Here is an 18,320-nt window from a genome sequence, read left to right as displayed (position 1 = left end):
GCGGCCCCGCGGCCGCTGGCGCCCGGGCCGGCCAAGCGCTGCAGCCTCTTCCCTCCCCAGGAGGAAGCTCCCCGCCGGGCGCCGGCGGCCGATGCCGCGGCAGCGCCGGTGCCCGCGGGCCGGCGGGTTCCCCGCGGCGGGGACGGAGGTGGGCAAAGCCCACCTTCCCCCGCGGCCCCTTCCCCCTCGGCCCCTCCATTTCTTATAAATGCCTCCGCCGGTGCTCCCCCGCGGCACGGCGGCTCTGGGGCTTGCGGTTAAACCCCAGGGCTCCGGCTTTGACTCACGCCGCATCCGTGGCGGAGAGGGGCCTTTCGGCGCCCACGGCTGGAAAGAAACGTTCACGCGGGCAGCCGCGCCGGGCGCTTCCTCGCAGCGCGCCGTTTCCTATAAAGGGGCCGTTTCTCCGAAAGCCGGGGTCCCGCCGGCGCGGGAGGCGCCGGCCGCGGGGCTGGCCAAGCTGAGCCGAGCCGAGCCGAGCCGAGCTGAGCCGAGCCGGAGCGCGGGGGGGGGGGGGGGGGGGGTCCGGGAGCGCGGTGCAGCCGCCGGCGGTGCGGGGTCCCCGGGCTGCCCGTGCCAGGGCACTGCACGATCGCCCCCGCTCCGGGGCGGCCCAAAGTGGGGGGGGATCGGGCCGCTCCAGCCCCCCCGCGCCGGGCGGTCTCCACCGCTGCAGTCGACGGAGCAGGTCGGGGCCTCGCAGCCCCGCGGGTTTCGGCGATGCGGGCGGCGAGGGACTCGCGCAGCCGGGGAAGGGCTTCGGCTCAACCCTCACTAGCCATCAGAGAATCCCCTACAGCGGGCCCGACCCGGGGGCGGGGGGGGGGCAGGTCCCGCGGCACCTCCTGCTCGGAGCGGGGCCGCGGGCGCCCCGGGCTGCCCTGCCCCCCCCGAACCGCCGAGCCCCAGCTGCCGGCAGGAGAAATAGGAAACCAAAGCAGAGAGAATTGCTTCATTTTTCCCCTTACCGAGAGAAACACTAAAAGAAAAAAAAGAAAGAAAGAAAGAAAGAAAAAAAAAAAGCCTACTGGAAAAAGAAACGTTTCAACTGGCCCAAAATAAGAGCGGGGTTTTTGTCAGGAAAAAAAAAAAAAAAAAAGGTTGCTGCATAGGAAACGCAGAGCTGTGAATCAGAGCGAGCGCGGGGAGGGGGCGCGGGGCCGGCGGCGCCCCGGCCGGAGGGCGCCGGGCACCGGGCTGGCGCCGGCACAAAGTCACGGCGGCTTCGGCGTGTCCCGTCCGCGTCCCCGCCGGGGCGGGCGGAGCCGGTGGGCACGGTCCTCCCCGGGGAGCTGCTCCTTGCCATCCGGGGCTGCGGGCCGAATGGGGACCCCCCCCCGCTGGCCCCCACTTCCCCATCCTGTCCGGGTGCGGGACGTGGCACCCGCGGTGCCCCCAGACCCCTGGGTGCTTCCCCCCTCTCCCCCGCCCAGGGCTTTGGGGGCAGCCGCGGTGCTCGAGGGCAGGGAGCCAGCAGGGGCAGCAGCCGGGGCTCCCGACCGGCTCCGCAGCCCCCCGCGCCGGCAGGACCCCCAGCCCCGGGGGCTCCCGGGCGCAGCCGGTCCGGCCCCGGCCGAGCCGCTCGGGTGCCTCGGATGAAAGCCCTGCAGCGCCGGAGGGGGTGAGGGAGAGACCAAAACCGCAAGCCAGCGCTGCGGTTTCCAGCTCTCCAGCAAGCTGCCGAGGAAGAGGAGGAGGAGGAGGAGGAGGCAGCGCTGGGGGGTGGTCAGAGGAAATGCGGCCGCACCCCCCCCCCTCGCACCCGGGGCAGAGGTGCAAGGTGCCAGCGGGAGGCTCGCCGGCGGCGAGGGGTTACGGTGCAGAGCGGAGGCAGGAGCCTCCTTGCAGCCTGGAGGCTGCAGCTTCAGGGACTGCGCTCCGGGCGCCCGGCCCCGCGAACCGGCCGCGGCATCGGGCGCCCGGCGCGTCCCGGAGCCTCGTGCACGGCAGGGTGGCAGCAGTGGGGCGGGGGGGGGACGACGACGATGACCGCGGGGCCCGGCCCGGCCGAGGGGTGCTCGCAGCCTCCTGACTCATCGGCAGCCACCCCCGGAGGGAAGCGGCGCTCTGACTCGGCCGCCGGGGATGAGTAACCGCCGGGGCACCCGGCGCTTGAAATTTATCACGTGATTTAGAAAAAAGCGAGAGAAGCCCGCGTGGGGCGAGTGGGCGGCGGGAGAGGGGAGGGGGCCGGCAGCCCCGGCCCCGGGGGCTCTAGAGCCTCCGCGGTGGAGCAGGGAGCTGGCTCACGCTGAAGGAGGCAGCCGGCGAGAGAGCCCCAAAACGGGAGCCCGGGAGCCGGCCCGGGTGCGGGCATCGCTCAGCACGGGTGCAAAAAAAAAAAAAAAAGCTCCTCCGGGACCCTTCCCGGGAGGAAGGGCAGGGGCTGCTCCCCGCTTTCCGCCCCCGCTGAGCCCGGGGTGGAGCGGCGCCTATCTGCTTCGCACCATCTCGCCGGCCCGCCGCGCGCGCGCCCTGCCAGGCGGCAGCGGGCTGCGAATCTGCCGGCTCAGCACCCGGGCACGGCGCCTCGCCCCGGCGAAGCCTCCGCCGCAGCGGGGCCTCCCCGCCCCTCCCCGCCCCCTCCGGCCTCCTTTTTCCCCATCCCGGGCCTCCCCGAGGCCGCCCCGCTCGCCCTGCGCGAGGGTGGAGGCCTCCCTCAGACCTGGCACAACTCATCGCATGGGTGTCCCGGGGCGGAGCGGCTGGTTGTGCGAGCGAAGCCGAGTTTTAGCGCGTCCTTGCGCGGTGCCAGCGGGGCGAGCGGGCGCTGGCCCGCTCCAGCCCTCGCGGGGAGGGTTACGCTCCGCAGCGGGGCCCGCGCCACCCCGAAGCCTGAGCACCCACGCCGGGAGGGACAGATTTCCGCCCGGGCGAAGCGCAGACCTCTCCCCCGGGCCCGGGATTCGACAGCCGCTTTGCCGCAGCCGAACCGGGCCAGCACCCGCCGGGGACGCTCTGCCTGCCCCGGGGCCCGTAGTGCCCCCGCGGGGCTCGGGCGCCGGTTGAGCCCGTCACCGCGGCGTCGCGGCCTCCCTCCCTCCCTCTGCGCTGCTCCCCGCCTCGCTCCTCGCGGCCCCCCCCCGCCCGGCGCCTCGCTCGCTGTTTGCTTCCTCTGCGGTTTCGCGCCCGCTGCGGTTCGCAGCCGCCCCTCGCGGCCCGGCCCGCGCTTCGGCGTCAGCCCGCCGCTTCGTCCCCTTGCCCCGCTCCCCGAAACGGAGGCGGGGAGGTGCTATGCGCCAGCCGGCCGCCGCCACCTCCTTTTTATCCCCCCCCCCCAAAAAAAGCCCCAGTGCCGTTCACCGTCCCGGGGAATTGCTGCAGCGAGAGGCGCCGTGGCGGAGCCGGGGATGCTCGGTGCCGCTGGCACCGAGCACGAGCCGGGGCCGGCAGGGGATCATGCCCGGCCCTGCGGACCCCAGGCTTTCCCGGGATGCTGGGCAAGCTCCGGGCAGGATTTTCCCAGGGCCCCGCAGAGCCGGGACTCGGCCACGGCCCCGGGTTCGCTTCTGCTTCGGATCGTCCTATTTCTTCTTGCCAGCACCCGCCGCCCTCGCCAGCGGGACCAGTAAACCTGAAACACCCCGCGCGGCTGGGAACGGGGCCGGGGCGAGCGGCTCGCCACGACGGGCACCCTGAACCCGGTCACCCGCCCGCCCCGAGCGCCCGCCGCGGGAGCCGGTGCTGCCCCGGGCCCCCGCCGAGCCCCGCTCCCGGGCCGGGCGGGTGCCTCGAGACCCGGGCCCTCTGCCACCCCGCGCAGCCCGACGGAAGAGGCGGCGGCGGCGCTGGGGAAGGGTTTTATTGGAGTGGGTTAGTGGTTCCCGGGGCGCGGGAGGAGCCGCCGGGAGCGGCGGCGGAGCCCTTGTCCGGTGCGTGCGGAGGCGTGCGCCGGCGCGCGGGGGGCATGCAGCGCGGAGCGGGGCCGGGCGCGGGGGCCGGGCCCTCGCGGCTCCCGGCTTTGAGGTAGATTTAACGTGGGAGATGCGGGCAGGGGCGGCCGGGGGGGGGGGGCGCGGGGCGGCCGTTTCCGAGGGCTGTTGCAGGCGGCTCGGACGCTGACCCGTTCCCGCGCTCCCGGGGGCCGCGCGCCCGCCCGCGGGCTCAGAGCGGTGCCCGGGCCGGCGGCGCCTGGAGCCGACCGTGCAGCGGGTGCTGTTTCACAGCAGCGTCGTTTGCGGGGAAGAAGTGGGGATGGGGCGGGAAGGGGGTGGGGTGGGGGGGCCCAACGCTTTTAATGTAAAAGCCTGGAAAGATGCTCGAGCCGGTGGGACGAGGCGGCCGGGGCGGGGGACACCGCGGACAGGCAGCTCCTGCCCTTCGCCTGCTTTCTGGGGCCCGGACGCGGGATCTGCTCCCTCAAATCCTCCCTGAGATCAAGCAGAGAAACTCGAGGGCACGGAGCGGGGGGGGGGGACGGGACCATGATGAGCGGCCCCGCGGCTCGGGCACCCCCCCCCCGGCTCGTGCATCCGCCGGCGCCGCGGATCCGGGCCCGGGGCCGGCAGGGGAGAGGCGGGAGCGGGGAAACCCACTTACACGCGAGAGGCGGGGGCGGGGGGGCCGGGGGCTCCTTCAGTCTTTTCGTAGCTACTGCAGACTCGGAGGTATTTAGGGAGCCGTGCGGCTCCGCGCGGTTTCATGCAGCATCCACAAACCGGGGCGGGGGCGGCCGGGGGCCGCGGCGCGCGGCGCCCTCAGATCTTGCTGTTCTCCAGGTGCGAGTCGATGTGCTTTACCAAGGCATCGTCCGGGTAGCCGGCGGGGAAGGCCAGCTGGCACAGGGGGCAGCTCCGGATGTCCGAGTCCGCCGTCTCCAGCAGCAGCTGCGAGGGGCGGGAGCGCGGCGGTGACCCAGCGTCGTCCCCCCCCCCCCGCCCCGCCCCACCCCAACCCCGGCGTGGGGAAACTGAGGCACGCTGCGGGGCGGCCGCGCCGCCCGGCCTCCCCCGTCCCCGGCGCGCTGCTTACGTTGATGGAGGGCCAGGACTGCGCGTGCTCGGCCCGGGCGTAGGCGGCCGCCGTCCGGTGCGCCGCGGCGGCGGCGGCGGCGGCGGGGATGGGGAAGCCGGCGCAGAAGGAGGCGCAGCGGATGGCCCCGGCCTCGGGGCTGGGCGGGCTGGGCACGGCCCACTCGTCCTCGTCCGACGACTGCTTCTCGAAGCGCACGTGCTCCTCGAAGGGCTGCTGCCGGGGGCTCGCCGGGGCGCCGGGGCCGCCCAGGTAGAGCTCGCCGTAGGGCCGCGGCTTGGGCAGCGTGGAGGCTTCGGGCTGCAGCCAGAGCGAGCGGCCGTGCTGCTGCGGCGCCGCGGCGCTCACCTCCGAGTAGCTCCGGCGCCCTTGGAAGCTGGCTTTGATGTGGCGGCTCGAGGGCTTGGCGTAGCCCAGCTCCGCCGACCCCCTCTCGCCGGGCGGCCGGTGCGGCGCTGCGGCGGCCGGGGCCGGCACCGGTACTGGCACCGGCACCGGCACCGCGGCCGGGGCCGGCGAGCGCCGCTGCTGCCCGGGCGACTGGCTGGCGGCGGGGGCCGGCGAGCGGCGCTGCGGGGCCGGCGAGGGGCTGCCGGCGGGGGCCGGCGAGCGCCGCTGCAGCGCCGGCGACTGGCAGGGGGGAGCGGGCGGGCGGGCGGGCGGCGCGGGCGAGGGGCACTGCGGGGCGGGCGAGCGGCGCTGCTGGGCCGGCGAGTGGCACTGCGACAGCGGCGAGTGGCGCTGGCCTGCGGAGCGGAGCGGGGCAAGGGGGGGGGGGTGAGAAGCGCCCCGCGTCGGCTCGGCGGCACCCGGGACAGACGGACACGCGGACGGCGGGGACGCCCCTCCGCAGAGCCCCCCCCCCCCCCCTTACCGCCGTTGAGGCTCTTGTCCTGCAGCAGCGCGCGCAGGATCTGGCTCTGCAGGGCGCTGAGGCTCCGCAGGCGGCACAGCTCCTCCGTCAGCTCCGTGTAGGCCAGCGCCAGGTTCACCCTGCGGCGGGGGCCAGCGTCACCGCCGGCTCCGGACCCCCCACCACCACCCCGGCCGACCCGGACCTTCGCTTTCGAACTCGGGAGGGAAAAGTTTGGGCCACCTTCCCCCTCCCCTCCTCCCGAAACGGCGGCTCCGGGACTTTCCCACGCCCCCCCCCGGCCCGGTGCCGGCCGGGCCGCGGGCAGCGCGCCGGCTCCGTCCTCCCGCCGCGCTCGTCAACAGCCTTCCAGGGCCCTGCCAAAGCCGTCAAGCCTCCCCCGACCCGCGTGTCGCTTTTAAAAAACATATGCGCCGTGGTGATGCGACGGGAGACACCGATCGGCCGAGGCTGGCGCGGGGCTGTCAGGCCCGGCTCGGCCGGCGGCGCCGCGCGCGTGCGAGTGACACTGAGCCGTTGTGGCACCCCGGGGACCCGGGAGCCGCCGCTCGTAACAGCGGCCGACAGGCCCGGCCCGGCGCTCCCTTCCGAGCCGTGATTGTATTAGCGGGGGAGAAAAAGGAAAAAGAAAAGGAAAAAGAAAAGGAAAAAGAAAAGGAAAAAGAAAAGGAAAAAGAAAAGGAAAAAGAAAAGGAAAAAGAAAAGGAAAAAGAAAAGGAAAAAGAAAAGGAAAAAGAAAAGGAAAAAGAAAAGGAAAAAGAAAAGGAAAAAGAAATAAAAGAAAAGAAAAGAAAAGGAAAAAGAAAAAAGGAAAAAAGAAAAGAGAGAAAAGAAAAAAGAAAAGAAAAGAAAAAGAAAAAGAGAAAAAGGGAGAGCAAGGGGGCGAGAAGCGCTCCCACGCTGCGGCCCCGGAGGCGCCGTGCCCTTCCCCTGGGGGCAGCAAGGATACGACCGCGGGCGGCCGCCCCGGCCCGGCCCGGCCCGGCCGTCGCGGCCCTTCGCCGTGGTCCCGCGCACCCCGTGCCCGCCCGGCGGCCGGGAGCAGGCGGGGGCGGCTGCGCCCCGCGCGCCCCCCGCGACGCCCCCCCAAACCCGCCGCGGGCGCCCCGGCAGCCCAGACCCCTCGCGCTTTGGAAATCTCCTCCTCTGCCTCCAAACCAAAAGCAAAACACTGCAATCGAAGGCCGTGAGTCAAACCCGGAGCTGCCCCTGCCTTTGCGGGCGCACTACAGAGCCCGGCTGACTAATTCGGCACCAGAGAGAGAGAAAAGGCGCCCGGAGATCGAAAACGCAGATAACGCGCGTTTCGTACCCAAAAGAGGTGGAAAAGAGCAGGTTACAAAAAAGAGCCTTATTTACAAGAAAAGGCAACTCCGGGAAGGTAAATTTTGTTCCAAAATTAAACCCGAGTCCGTCCAAGGCGGCGTGCCGGGGGCGGCGGCGTGGGCGCTCGGCCCCGCGGCGGGAGGAAGGAAGGGGTGTCCGGCGCGGGCCGCATCCTGCCGCCGGGCGCCCGCCCGCCGTGGCCCCTCGGGCGCCGTGCCGCCGGGGGAGAGGAGGTCTGGGGGGGGGGGGCGAACACAGCCCGGGCAGCCCCGAAAAGCGGCGCGGGCTCCGCACGCGCGCGGGGCTGTGCCCCGGTTTCTGCAGCCCGACACCGGCTCCCCCGCGCCGCAGCCGGGCTCGGGCCGGCGGGGGCTTGGAAAACGCTAATAAAGACGCGTGGGGCCGGTTTGCTTCCCCTTGGCAGGGGCGAGGGGCCCCCCCGCAGAGGGGCGGGCCCCCCCGGCCCCGCCCGGCCCCCTTGCAAAGTTATTAACGGGGGAAAAAATAAAAGAGAAATCCAGCGCGGGCGCTCGACGGAGGCGATCGGGCCGCGGCGGGATGCAGCTGGGGAGGCGACGCTCGTCCCAGCCCCGGTGCCGCCGCGCAGGGACGCAGCGCTGCCCCCCCCCCCGGGTGGAAATCACTGCAGATCAGCGAGCGCGAGGTGCTGATTTACACCGCGGAGACAAGGAGCAGCAAAAGCATCCGGCGCGCCAATAAAAAAATAAAATAAAATAAAACGGGGAGGGGAGGGGAAGCAAAAGAAAAAGTTTCCGCGCGCCTCCCGCGAGCTCGGCGCCCGCGGCGCGCCGCGAACGGAGCCGCCGTGCGACGGCGCCGCGGCCCCCCGGGGCCGGGGACCGGGCGGCCCCTCCGCGCCGCCCGCCCGAGCCCGCGCGCGCCCGTCAGCTCCGATCTGTCCGCAGCTCGGCGGCCGGGGCCGCGCGCGCCCTCCCCGACGGCGCCGGGGCTTGACGTGCCTGGAGAAGACAGGACCCCCCCCCACCCTCCTCCCCGCAGCCCTTCGGCCTCCTCCGGTTAACGGGACGGGGCGAGCGGGGGAACGGGGATGAACTGGGAGCGCTGGGAACCCCCCGGAGCGACCGGCGCGGGGATGCCGGGGAGAGGGAGCCTTTGCCTCGGCAAAGTTCACGGACGGCTGTTTTGGGGGGGGGAAAGGGGAATCACGCGCGCTGACGGGATCGCTGGCTCCTTGGCCCCTGCTCAGATGCCTGCCACGGCTTTCCAGGCTCCCCAAAACGTGTGTGGGGGGGCTCTTGGCCTGAGCCCACCCCCCAAACTTGGGGGGCTCTTGGCCCTGGGATAAGCTGCCAGCGCTCGTGGCTGCGGCGGGGCGCAGGCCCGGGGTGGAAGCGGGGACCCCCGGGCGCAGCGGCGGCTCCGAGCCGAGTTACGCCGTTGCAAAAATCCCCGCTGCGGGGTTTGGCGCGAAGCCGGCGCGCGCCGGAGTCGAGGGCGCCCCGGGGTGCCCCGGCCGTGCCGCCCCGGCCCCGGGCGCGGCGGCACCGAGCCGTCAGTGCCCTCTGGAGGCGGCGGCTCGCTCGCCGAGCCCGGGCCGCGCGGCGCCGCGCACCCGCCGGGGCGGCACAAGGGCAGCCGCCGGCACCGAGGGGCTCGTGCCCTGAGCCGAAGCAGGGCGAGATCCTGGCGGTATTGCAAAAGGGGGGGGGGGGGCCCTCCGCCGTCCGAGCCGCGGCCCCCGCGGCGGCACCGTGCCGAACCGCGGCGGGGAGCGGAGCGGGCGCTCGCGGCACCAAGGGACCCGCGGAGCCGCCGGCGCCGAAACCGCCCCCGTCCTCGCCGGCAGACGGAGCAGGTCACGCTACCGAGGCGGTCGCTGATCGCAGGGGCGAAGTCTCGCCACGGCTCGGCCCCCCGCGTTTCCCTGCCCGGGGGTGCGGGGGGACAGGCCCCCTCCCTCGGCCCGGGTTTTGCCACGGCTGACTTGGACGTAGGCGACCGCAAGGACCCGAATTCACCCACGCAGGCGATGGGGACGTGCCGGGGACCAGGCACTCACGACGGAGCAGCTCGTGGAAAGGCTGGAGGGTGACGGGGCCCCGAGGGGGGGGGAGGGCTGCGTCCCCCCCCTCCGGAAAGAGCCTTGAGGGGTGGAGAGTGCCCGAACCAGGGCGGCAGGGTGGAGCGGGGCCGTCCGCAGTGCCTGGCGCGAGCTTCCCCGGGAGCGGGCTGAGCGCCGGGGTCCCGACGGTCCAGCTGCCCCGCGCCGAGCATCCCGCATCCCACCTGCATCCCGGAGACCCCCCCCGAGGCACCTGCACCCCCACGTCCCCTGCCCTCACCCTGCACATCCAGTGCCCCACGCCCACCCCGGGACCCTCGCACGGCACTTACTGGTCGTCGCCCACCTTCTTCACCCAGGCCATGTCCCGCTCCGACTGCTCCTGGGGAGAGCAGGCGCCTCGTGAGGCCCCCAGCACCGCGGCCCCCGGAGCAGACGCGGTCCCTTGGGGAAGCGGGGCGGCGCCCCTGGGTCCCCCCCAGCCCCCAGGCCGCGGCCGCTGGCCCTACCTGCGCCCGGCTCTCCTGCAGGTGCTTGAGCTCGGCTTGCAGCCGCTCGCACTCGGCGTTGAGGTGCTCCTCGCGGTGCTGGGCGCGCTGGGCCTCCTGCCGCACCGCCTCCAGCTCGGCCTCCAGCTGCTCCAGGCTGCGGCTGGGCCAGCCCACGGGGCAATCCAGCACTGCGGCGGGGCACGGCTCAGCCCCACGGCGCCGGCACCATGGGGCTGCCCCGCGGGGACGCTCGGGGCCGGAGCATGGTGGGGAGTGGGGATGCTGGAGGTCAGCGTGAGACACGGAGCAGGGGCGCTCAAGGCTGCAGCGAGGTGCGGAGCAGGGAGTGGGGTGCTTGGTGCTGGAGCACGGCACGGAGCAGGGAGTGGGGATGCTCGAGGCCGGATTGTGGAGCAGAGCAGGGATGCTCAAGGCCGGAGCGCAGCGTGGAGCGGGGGACAAGAAGGCTCAAGGCTGGAGCATGGCATGGAGCAGGGATGCTCGAGGCCAGAGTGCAGCCTGGAGCAGGGAACAGGGATGCTCAAGGCTGGAGCATGGAGCAGAGCAGGGAACGGGGATGCTCAAGGCCAGAGTACAGTGGGGAGCAGGGAGCAGGGACGCTGGAGACCGGGGCGCAGTGGGGAGCAGGGAGCAGGGACGCTGGAGGCCGGGGCGCAGTGGGGAGCAGGGAGCAGGGACGCTGGAGACCGGGGCGCGGTGGGGAGCAGGGAGCGGGGATGCTGGAGGCCGGGGCGCAGTGGGGAGCAGGGAGCGGGGACGCTGGAGACCGGGGCGCGGTGGGGAGCAGGGAGCAGGGACGCTGGAGGCCGGGGCGCGGTGGGGAGCAGGGAGCGGGGATGCTGGAGGCCGGGGCGCAGTGGGGAGCAGGGAGCGGGGACGCTGGAGGCCGGGGCGGGCAGCAGGCCGGGGCTCACCGTGGCTCAGGCCGGGGCTGCCGTGCAGCGGCAGGAACGGCACCTCCTGGCCCTGCAGCGGGGCGCCGAGGCTGCCGAAGGAGCCGCCGTCGCGCTGCCGCAGCTGCTGCTCCAGGCTCCGGATGCGGCTCAGGTGCGTCTCCACGAGCGCCCGCTGGCAAGGGGGAGCGGAGCGAGGGCCGAGCCCCGTCTCGGCGGGTTGACCCTGCCCCGAGGCTCCCACGGCCGTGGGAAAACACCGCGTTTGCCCCTCCAGGTGCGTCCCCGACCCGCCCGCGTAGCGGGGTCCCGCCGCCGAGCCCCCCGACCGCCGGGAACGCGCCCCCGGCACGCGGGCCCCGGGGCCGGGGCACCCACCATGTCGCCCAGCTCCGACTCCAGGTCGCTCTTCTCCATGCAGAGCTTCTCGTACGCCTGGATCATCTCGTCCAGCTGCTCCTCCCGCTCTTTGCTCTTCTGCAGCTGCAGGGGAGGGAGGCGAAGGTCCGGCCGGGGCTGGGGACGCCGGTGGGACCCCCCCCCCCCGGGGCGCCGCTCACCTCGTGCTGGAACTGGTTGAGCTGCTGCTGCAGCGACGCCTTCTCGCTCTTGAGCAGCGAGGTCTCCTTGGCCTCGTAGACGGAGAAGACGTGCTCCTCGCCGAACTCGCCGATGAGCGGGAACTGCGGAGCGGCGAGCCCTGAGCGGCGGCCCGGCGCCGCCGAGCCCCCCGGGCGCCCCCTCCTCACCTGCGCCTCGTACGCCTTGAGACGCCGCTTGAGCGTGGAGTTCTCGCGCTCCAGCCCCGTCAGGCGGTTCTTGATGTCGTCGTAGGCCGTGATGAGGGCGAAGTGGGAGGCCGAGCACGTCTCGCCCGAGAGGTCGGTGTTGGGGCTGTCGAGCCAGTCCTCGTCCTGCCCCAGCGCCTCCGGCGTCAGGATGCCGATGTCGTCCTCGAACATGGAGTCCATGGCGCGGCGCCTGCGGGGCGACCGCCGCCGCTGAGCCCCGGCAGAGCCCCGGCTCGGCAAAGGCTCCACGATCTGGGAAGCAGCGACAGAGAGCGGAGCTGCCCCGACCCGGCACCGCATCCCCCCCACCCCTCCACCCCCCCCCCCGGGCCCCGTGCGGGGCCCTCTCCAGCGCAGGGATCACATCCGTATCCGGGATCCCGGGAGAGGAGGAAACGCCGGCAGCCAGCCGGCTCCGCGGCAGACATCCGGGAGCCGCGGCCGCACGAATAATTCATAGCACCGAGCCGGGAAAGGGGAGTCACGGGCGCGAGGCGGCGAGCGGAGCGGGAGCGAGGCCGGCGCCAGGCCGGGAGCTGCCGCCGGAGCCCAGGCGCCCGCCGAGCCCCGACCGCCGGGTCCCTGCTCTGCTCCGAGGCACGGGGCTGCCAAAACGCCCCGGTGGCTCCCAGCATGGTGCTGGGGAAAAGGTGACCCTGGAGACGCGGGACGGGGACCCGGTGGGCTCCCTGCTGCCACCGCCGCTCTCTGCCTCGGTTTCCCCATCTGCAACAGCATGGGGAAATTCCCCCGTGGCAAACGCTCCGCCAGCGCCGACACCGTCCCCACTGGCAACCGCCCAGCGAGCCGGGCAGCACCGTGGCGAGTGCGGCCGCCCTGCGCCCTCCCTCCGCTGATCCCCAACCTGCCTCGGCGAGGGCCCCGGGCGCGGGGCGACGGGGTGCGGGCTGGGCAGGGCTGCGGCGCGGGCACCTCAGGCTTCGGCAGCGCGGGGCGGTGGGGGACCGGGCTGCGGCGGGCGGGCGCTCAGCTCAGCCACAACAGGGTCAGCAGGAGCCAGCGGCGCTGTCATTAGGCTCCAGGGGCAACGGCGCAGGTGCAGGAGGCGAGGTCGGCCCTGCCACGCGGTGCCGCACCAGCTGCGCTCCCTCCGGGTCCCCGGAGGGACGAGTGGGGCCCCGTGCGTGGCACCCCGGGGTGACGGGCGAGGCCGAGCGCGGGCTGCCCCACGTGCGAGCGCGCGAGGCCGTGGGCGGCCGCGGCCCCCTCGGCGGGCGGCCTGCGCCCACCCCCCCCCCCGCCCGCCCCGCCGCTCCCAAGGGGCTGCCGGAGCGCGGCAGCCCGCGGCGAGCGCGGACCCCGCCGGCCGCCCCAGCGCTCCGCGGCGCCGCCCAGATGTTGCCCCTGCTCCAGATGTGGCCGCGGGCTGCCGAGCCCGCAGCCGGCCGGGGCGGCGCGCAGGGGGCGGGAGCGGGGCCGGGACACGCGTGGGGGCGGCCGAGGGGCCGGGCCGGGGATGACGAAGGGGCCGGGGATGGGGGCGGATGAGGAAGGCGCGGGGATGGGCGCGGGGATGGGGATGGGGACGAGCAGCCGCCGCCGCCGCCGCGGAGGCCGGGAGCCGCCGGGCGCCGCAGGGCGGCGGGGGCGGCGGGGGCGGCCCGGCCTCCCTCCCTCCCCCGGCCCGGCCCGGCCCGGCCCGGCCCGGCCCAGGCCCGCACTCACCGGCGCGGCGCGGCGCGGCGCGGCGCTGCGGCGGCGCCCGCCGGGATGCGGCTCCTTCCCCGCTCCGGGCCCGGCGCCGGCGCCGGCCGCGCTCCGCCGCCCCCGCCGCAGCCCCGGCGGCGGCCCCGGCTCCTTCCGCTCCGGAGGCACCGCGCGACCACGTGGGCACCGGGCGGCCGCCAGCGCCCCCCCCGCGCCGGGCGCCGCGCTCCGGCCCCGCCCCGGTACCGCCCCGCGGCGCCGCCCCGGCCCCCGGTACCGCCGACCCCCCCCCGCCCCGGTACCGCTCTGGAACCGCCTCCGCCCTGCCGCGGTCCCGGTCCTCATCCCCTGCTGCATCCTCATCCTCAGCCCCCGCCTCATCCCCTGCCCCATCCTCATCCTCATCCCCTGCCCCATCCCCTGCCCCATCCTCATCCTCAGCCCCTGCCCCATCCCCATCCTCATTCCCTGCCCCATCCTCAGCCCCTGCCCCATCCTCATCCTCATCCCCATCCCCATCCTCGGCCTCTGCTCCTGCCCCATCCTCGTCTTCAGCCCCATCGTCATCCCCTGCCCCATTCCCTGTGCCCATTCCGTCTCTGGTGCCCCTCCAGGAGAGGAGCACAGTGGCAGCAGGGGGGCTGCAGCCTCCCCCCAGGCACCCCAAGGCCTCGGGCTCGACCTCCCCCCAGGCACAGCCTCCCCCCCCGGCTGCTGTGCCTCCCCCAGCCCCGGTGCGGAGCGGGCGCCAAGGCCGGAGGGAGCCCGGCAGGCAGGCGCCGTGGGGGCTGGGCTCGCCCCCCCTCCTGAGAACATCTTATTCCCTGAATTGTTCTCTGGGAGACGCTTCCATTATGGAATTACATTTTTTTTTTTTTTGCACTTTGCTGCACGCGGTTTATTAATAGCTGCTCTCCTTTCTACCGGCTCCGCTATCGCCCCGGGTTCCCCCTCTGCGAGCTGCGTTTCGGGGATCCGATCTCACGGGCAGAGGAGCCAGCCGAGCCCCTGAGCCGGCCGCGAGCCCCGGCGCTGCCGGGGGACCCCAGGAGCCAGCGGCAGCCGCACGCAGCTCCGTGCTGGCGGCGGCGGGGAGGAGGCGGCGGAGAGGGCAGAGCCCGGCCACGACGCGTCCGGCGTCTCCGGCGGGACCCCGGTGCCGAGCTGCGGGCGGGCGCTGCCGAAACCAAGGCGCTTTCCCAAATGGCGACTTCGAAGGCTGCTCGGCCGCGGCAGGAGCGGAGACGTCGGAGCGGGGAGCGATCCCGCGGCCCCGCCACCTGCCTCCGCCACGAGGCCGCTCGCGCTCCGCGGCACGGGCGAGAGCTGCTCCGGAGCGGGGCCCGGCCGGCCGTGGTCCGGCCCGAGGTGCTGGGCGATTCCTGCAGGAGCCGGGCACGGCGTCGCTGTTTTGCACCTTTCTCAGGAGCCGCCGGCGGCTGCTGGCCCCGCTCTTGGCCAGCGACGGGCGCAAGGCTGCTAATAGCCTTTTATGAGCAGAACACAACAAATTTCCATCTGAATTTCTGCCAGGAAATGAGCTGGTTCTGCTTGGTGCATGGCGGGAGAAAGACAAATTGCTCTCGGGGGTTGGCAGTACGCGACTGCTGCTCCGAAATGCAGGACAGCATCACTTAGCCCAGGAGAACACAAGGCAGGGGGAGACGGGGGGCTGCTCCCTGCCGCCACCACGGCCCCAGAAAAGCACACGAGCAGCCTTTCAGGATTTGCACATGCTCACAGATTGCTGCAAGACACTTTGAAGTGCAAATTAAGCTTTTTTTTTTTTTTTTTCTCCCCCATCAGGTTTGAAGTTAATTTTGATGCAAAGGAAACAGCTCGTCTTCACCCGTGCACACGCGCGAAGGAGGCAGGTGCTGCGGCGCCGATTCCTGCACCCGGCGGCACCCAGGACCCGGCGCCCTTCGGAGAGCGCTGGGGCCACGGCACGAGGCCCCGCGAGCCCCGGGCAGCCGCAAGCACAGCACGACTGCACCTCAAGGAAAATATCTTGCAGCGTTGCAGCTCAGCTCCCTCCGGGGCTGGAGCTTCTCCTCTGCCTTTTTCCCAGCAGCTGAATCCACCAGGAGACTTACGCAGGGCCCGAAGGCGAGCGGGGGGCACGGACTGTCCTGCAGCCTCTGCTCGGTTTCCCCGAAGCTTTAAGCCCGGCATCAGGAGCAGCCTCCCCGGAGCAAGGGGCAGGGAAAGGCGCCGCGGCCCCGGGCAAGGACGAGCCGGGGCTGGTGGCGACCTCGACGCCCCGAGCCCGCCGGCAGCCGCGGAGCGGGGCTGAGCCCTCTCCTGGGTTTCCACGTTAACTTGACGACTGAAGTCTTTAACTCTGACGCACTTTGGGCTTGCCCCCGACGCCCCGAAACGTCCCGCTCAGCGGTCAGGTCCCGCTCGCTACGGGGAACGAAGGCGCCGGGCGGATCTCCGGATCAAAAGCTTTACTCGCTCCAGGAAAATCACTCACCGCCCTTCAGGCGGAGGCGGTGCCGGCCTCCTCGGTGTCGCCCGCCGCGGGTGGATTAACCTGGCCACGTCTCAGCACGGGACACTTGCAAACGCCACGGGCAGAGTCCAGCAGTGCTGGTTTGCAGCCGGCGAAGGTCTCATCGCCGCCGCCGCGGCCCCCCAACCCCTCCGCCGGCCCTGGCTGCCACGGGGATGAGGACGGGCAGGACTCCTATAAACCCACCCGCGATTTTTTTATTTTTTTTTTTTTGCTTGCAAACACTGCTCCAGTGCAGGAATATGAAACTCGCTTGATTTACACCAGAAGCCACAGACGCATTTGTAGAAGGGCTATTTTAAGCGCCGAGGTTAGGCCAGCACAGATGCATCTTTACGGAGAGAATCTAATCATCCCGCCGCACATCCACTTAGAGCGGAAAACCTCCGATCGTTTTCCACTCGGCTTATCCGTCCCCGCCGCGCAGCGGCGCTTAGCTGGAAGGGGAGAGCCGCGTACCCAGAGGTCAATACGGAGGCGGGCTGCCGGCTGCGCGAGGCACCCCGGCCTGCCGGAGGACGTCGTCTTTCAGGGACGCTGAGGAACCTCGAGCAGATTACTGGGGGGGCACAAGGGGGCCCAAGTTTCCAGTAAAAACTCTGCCAAGCCCGACTCCATTTGCAACACCGGCCCTCGCGGTAAACAGTGGCCAGAGCAACCCCGCTGCGACGCGCCTGCCCTTGCCATTTCAGCACGTTTCACAGCTCCGCTCCGGTTTGGGGCCGCGCACGGGGCAGCCGGGAGAACTCCAGGCCTCCGCGGACGGGGCGAGCGCGTCCCGGCACCCGCCGCCTCGGCTCACGCTCCGCTCGCGCCCTCGCCGCGGCGCTGAGCCCGGAGCGCTGGGCTGCTCCGGAGGTAGCAATCGCCTTCCCAAATGAGTGCTAATATTAGCACCCCCAGTGGAAGCTATGATCGAGCAGGCCGGGAAGTGCACGCAAAGCGCTTTCAACTCCACTAAAGCTGCGGCTCTGAGCGCAGAGCAGCTTTGCTAAAGAGCCGAGGCAGCTGTACGGACGCGTACCTAAAATCGTTACGTTAATTCGCCGCGAGCTGCATCAGTGGATCTTTGCAGCCTCAGCTCTAGGGTTTCGGTGCCCTTTCCCACGGTGAGCCGGAGGTAGGCTCAAAGCTCAGAATGGCAGGGGGCAAGCGCGAGGGTGTAAATCCTCGTGCAACCCTACCGCTGTCTTCCGTGCTATCTGCAGCAACAGCTACAGGCGAGCATTTGCCGGAGGAAAGCGGCACCACGTGACGAGCGAGCGTAAAACCCTCTCCGGAGCCCCTTCCTAATCAGCGAGCGCACCGGTCCCCGCTCAGCACCCGCGCGGCTCGAGCTCCCTTGCAGCAGGAAGATTTACCGAGACGTTTCCCAGCCGGGCGCCCCGATTCGGCACGCGCCGCGGCAGGACGGCTGCGCTCCCGCGCCGGGCAGAGGCGCGCACGATGCCATCTCAGGCCGCTACGCGGAGCTGAGCGCTGCCTGGGTTTTGCAGCACAGACACTTCCCATCGCGCTCAATCACAGGAAACGGCTCCTGGAACAGCTTACGACAGCGCGATTTCTTTTAACGCGCTTCGGTAGCTGACACAAGGGCAACTCGCCAGCGCTGCAAGCGAAGGCAGCGGCTCTTCTCGCACCCATCGCTGACACCTTGGGAACAGCAGCGCTAAATACGCAGCCGCAAAACTAAGGCCCCGGCCACTCGGTCCAAAATACCGTGAAGTTTCATGCAGGAGTTAACAGAGCTGCGACACCAACTAAATAAGCCGCCCCCCGTGCGCAAGCACCTCGTGCTGCCTCCGGCTCCGGCCCCTCCGCCGGGCAGGCGCCGCGGGAGGGAACGGCGTCCCCGCGAAGTCGGCACTCGGCAGCTCGGCGCGTTTCACCTCAAGGCACCCATCGCTCGGCGGGCAGCGCCAGGGAGAACGGGGAAAAAAAAAAAAATAAAAAATCACCACGAAACCGAGTCAATCACCGACAGAGGAGACCGAGCTCCGGTGCCCAGGCGGAGTTTTGCACGGCACCGTTATCCCTGCGCGTTTGAGTGGCACATACGGCTGCCGACACGCTGCTGTCACCTCCAGCTCCCCCGAACAGGAAACGGGTGATCGTCACTCATTCAGCGCGCACACCCACACAGTCTCGCTGAGCACCGCCGCGGGGGAACGGCGCTGGCGGGAGGAGATGCAGCGGCTCTGCAAAAAGAAGCAGCAAAAAGTAACGAAAACAAAAATAAAGCAGCTTTTATTTAGAAGGTAAATAAATCAATCCTAGCAGTTTGTTAGTAATCGGGTCCTTTCCAATCATCATTAACAAGTCAAAACAGCCGATGGGGAGGTGGCACAGTGACAGTACTCGAGTGTCTGCAGATCGAGGTCTTTGCTATCAGATGCCAAACGAACACCAAAGCACTGGTTTCTTGTTAGGAAAGACTGACAAATCGACAAAAATCAGGTTAAGCAAGGAACTTGCTTGGTTCTGAGCTAAAACATCTGGATTGCCTTAACGGGCACTTTTAAAGATTAAACTTTTCCCCCCAACCTGTGCCTGGCAAGACAGTCGACCGAGAGAAAGGAGAGAGCGTGATATGGAAGCGCCAGAGCACAACAGAGCTGAGCGGCTGCTGCCGACAGCACCCGCTCAGCCCCTTCCGAAGCCGGCGTCCTCGGGGCTCCGGCGCGGCCGGCCTCCCCCCAGCAGCCACGCTCAGGCCCAGGCTG

The 18,320-nt window shown here is 71.2% G+C and overlaps 1 protein-coding gene across 2 annotated transcripts; it reads right to left on the bottom strand.

Moving 5' to 3' along the window:
- Positions 1 to 4,501: 4,501 nt before the first annotated feature.
- On the bottom strand, positions 4,502 to 11,591 carry TBKBP1 (TBK1 binding protein 1). Of its 2 annotated transcripts, none has more exons than XM_062595703.1 (9): positions 11,370 to 11,591; positions 11,181 to 11,303; positions 10,999 to 11,103; positions 10,642 to 10,795; positions 9,713 to 9,894; positions 9,548 to 9,597; positions 5,846 to 5,964; positions 4,972 to 5,717; positions 4,502 to 4,826 (listed from the first exon to the last, which is right to left on the bottom strand). In XM_062595703.1, exons 1-9 carry the CDS (start codon positions 11,589 to 11,591, stop codon positions 4,698 to 4,700), a joined length of 1,830 nt encoding a protein of 609 aa, XP_062451687.1. In that variant the 3' UTR covers positions 4,502 to 4,697. The 2 variants fall into 2 exon arrangements, with proteins under 2 accessions (XP_062451687.1, XP_062451686.1); XM_062595702.1 differs by having other exon boundaries at positions 9,725 to 9,894.
- Positions 11,592 to 18,320: the final 6,729 nt, after the last annotated feature.

Source organism: Rhea pennata, chromosome 26 (genome assembly GCF_028389875.1).
Source record: "Rhea pennata isolate bPtePen1 chromosome 26, bPtePen1.pri, whole genome shotgun sequence".
NCBI classification, from domain to species: domain Eukaryota; kingdom Metazoa; phylum Chordata; class Aves; order Rheiformes; family Rheidae; genus Rhea; species Rhea pennata.
Note: the sequence above shows the minus strand (reverse complement) of the source record. Positions and strands in the feature narration are given on the sequence as shown.

Bases quoted from the DNA above. Each gene is read 5' to 3' on its own strand.
- TBKBP1 (XM_062595703.1), bottom strand. From the start codon at position 11,591: ATGGACTCCATGTTCGAGGACGACATCGGCATCCTGACGCCGGAGGCG. The intron at 11,104-11,180 runs GTGAGCGGCGCC...CCTCCCCTGCAG, and splicing joins TCAACCAGTTCCAGCACGAG to CTGCAGAAGAGCAAAGAGCG. The intron at 9,895-10,641 runs GTGAGCCCCGGC...GCCCCGCCGCAG, and splicing joins CAGCCCCGGCCTGAGCCACG to TGCTGGATTGCCCCGTGGGC.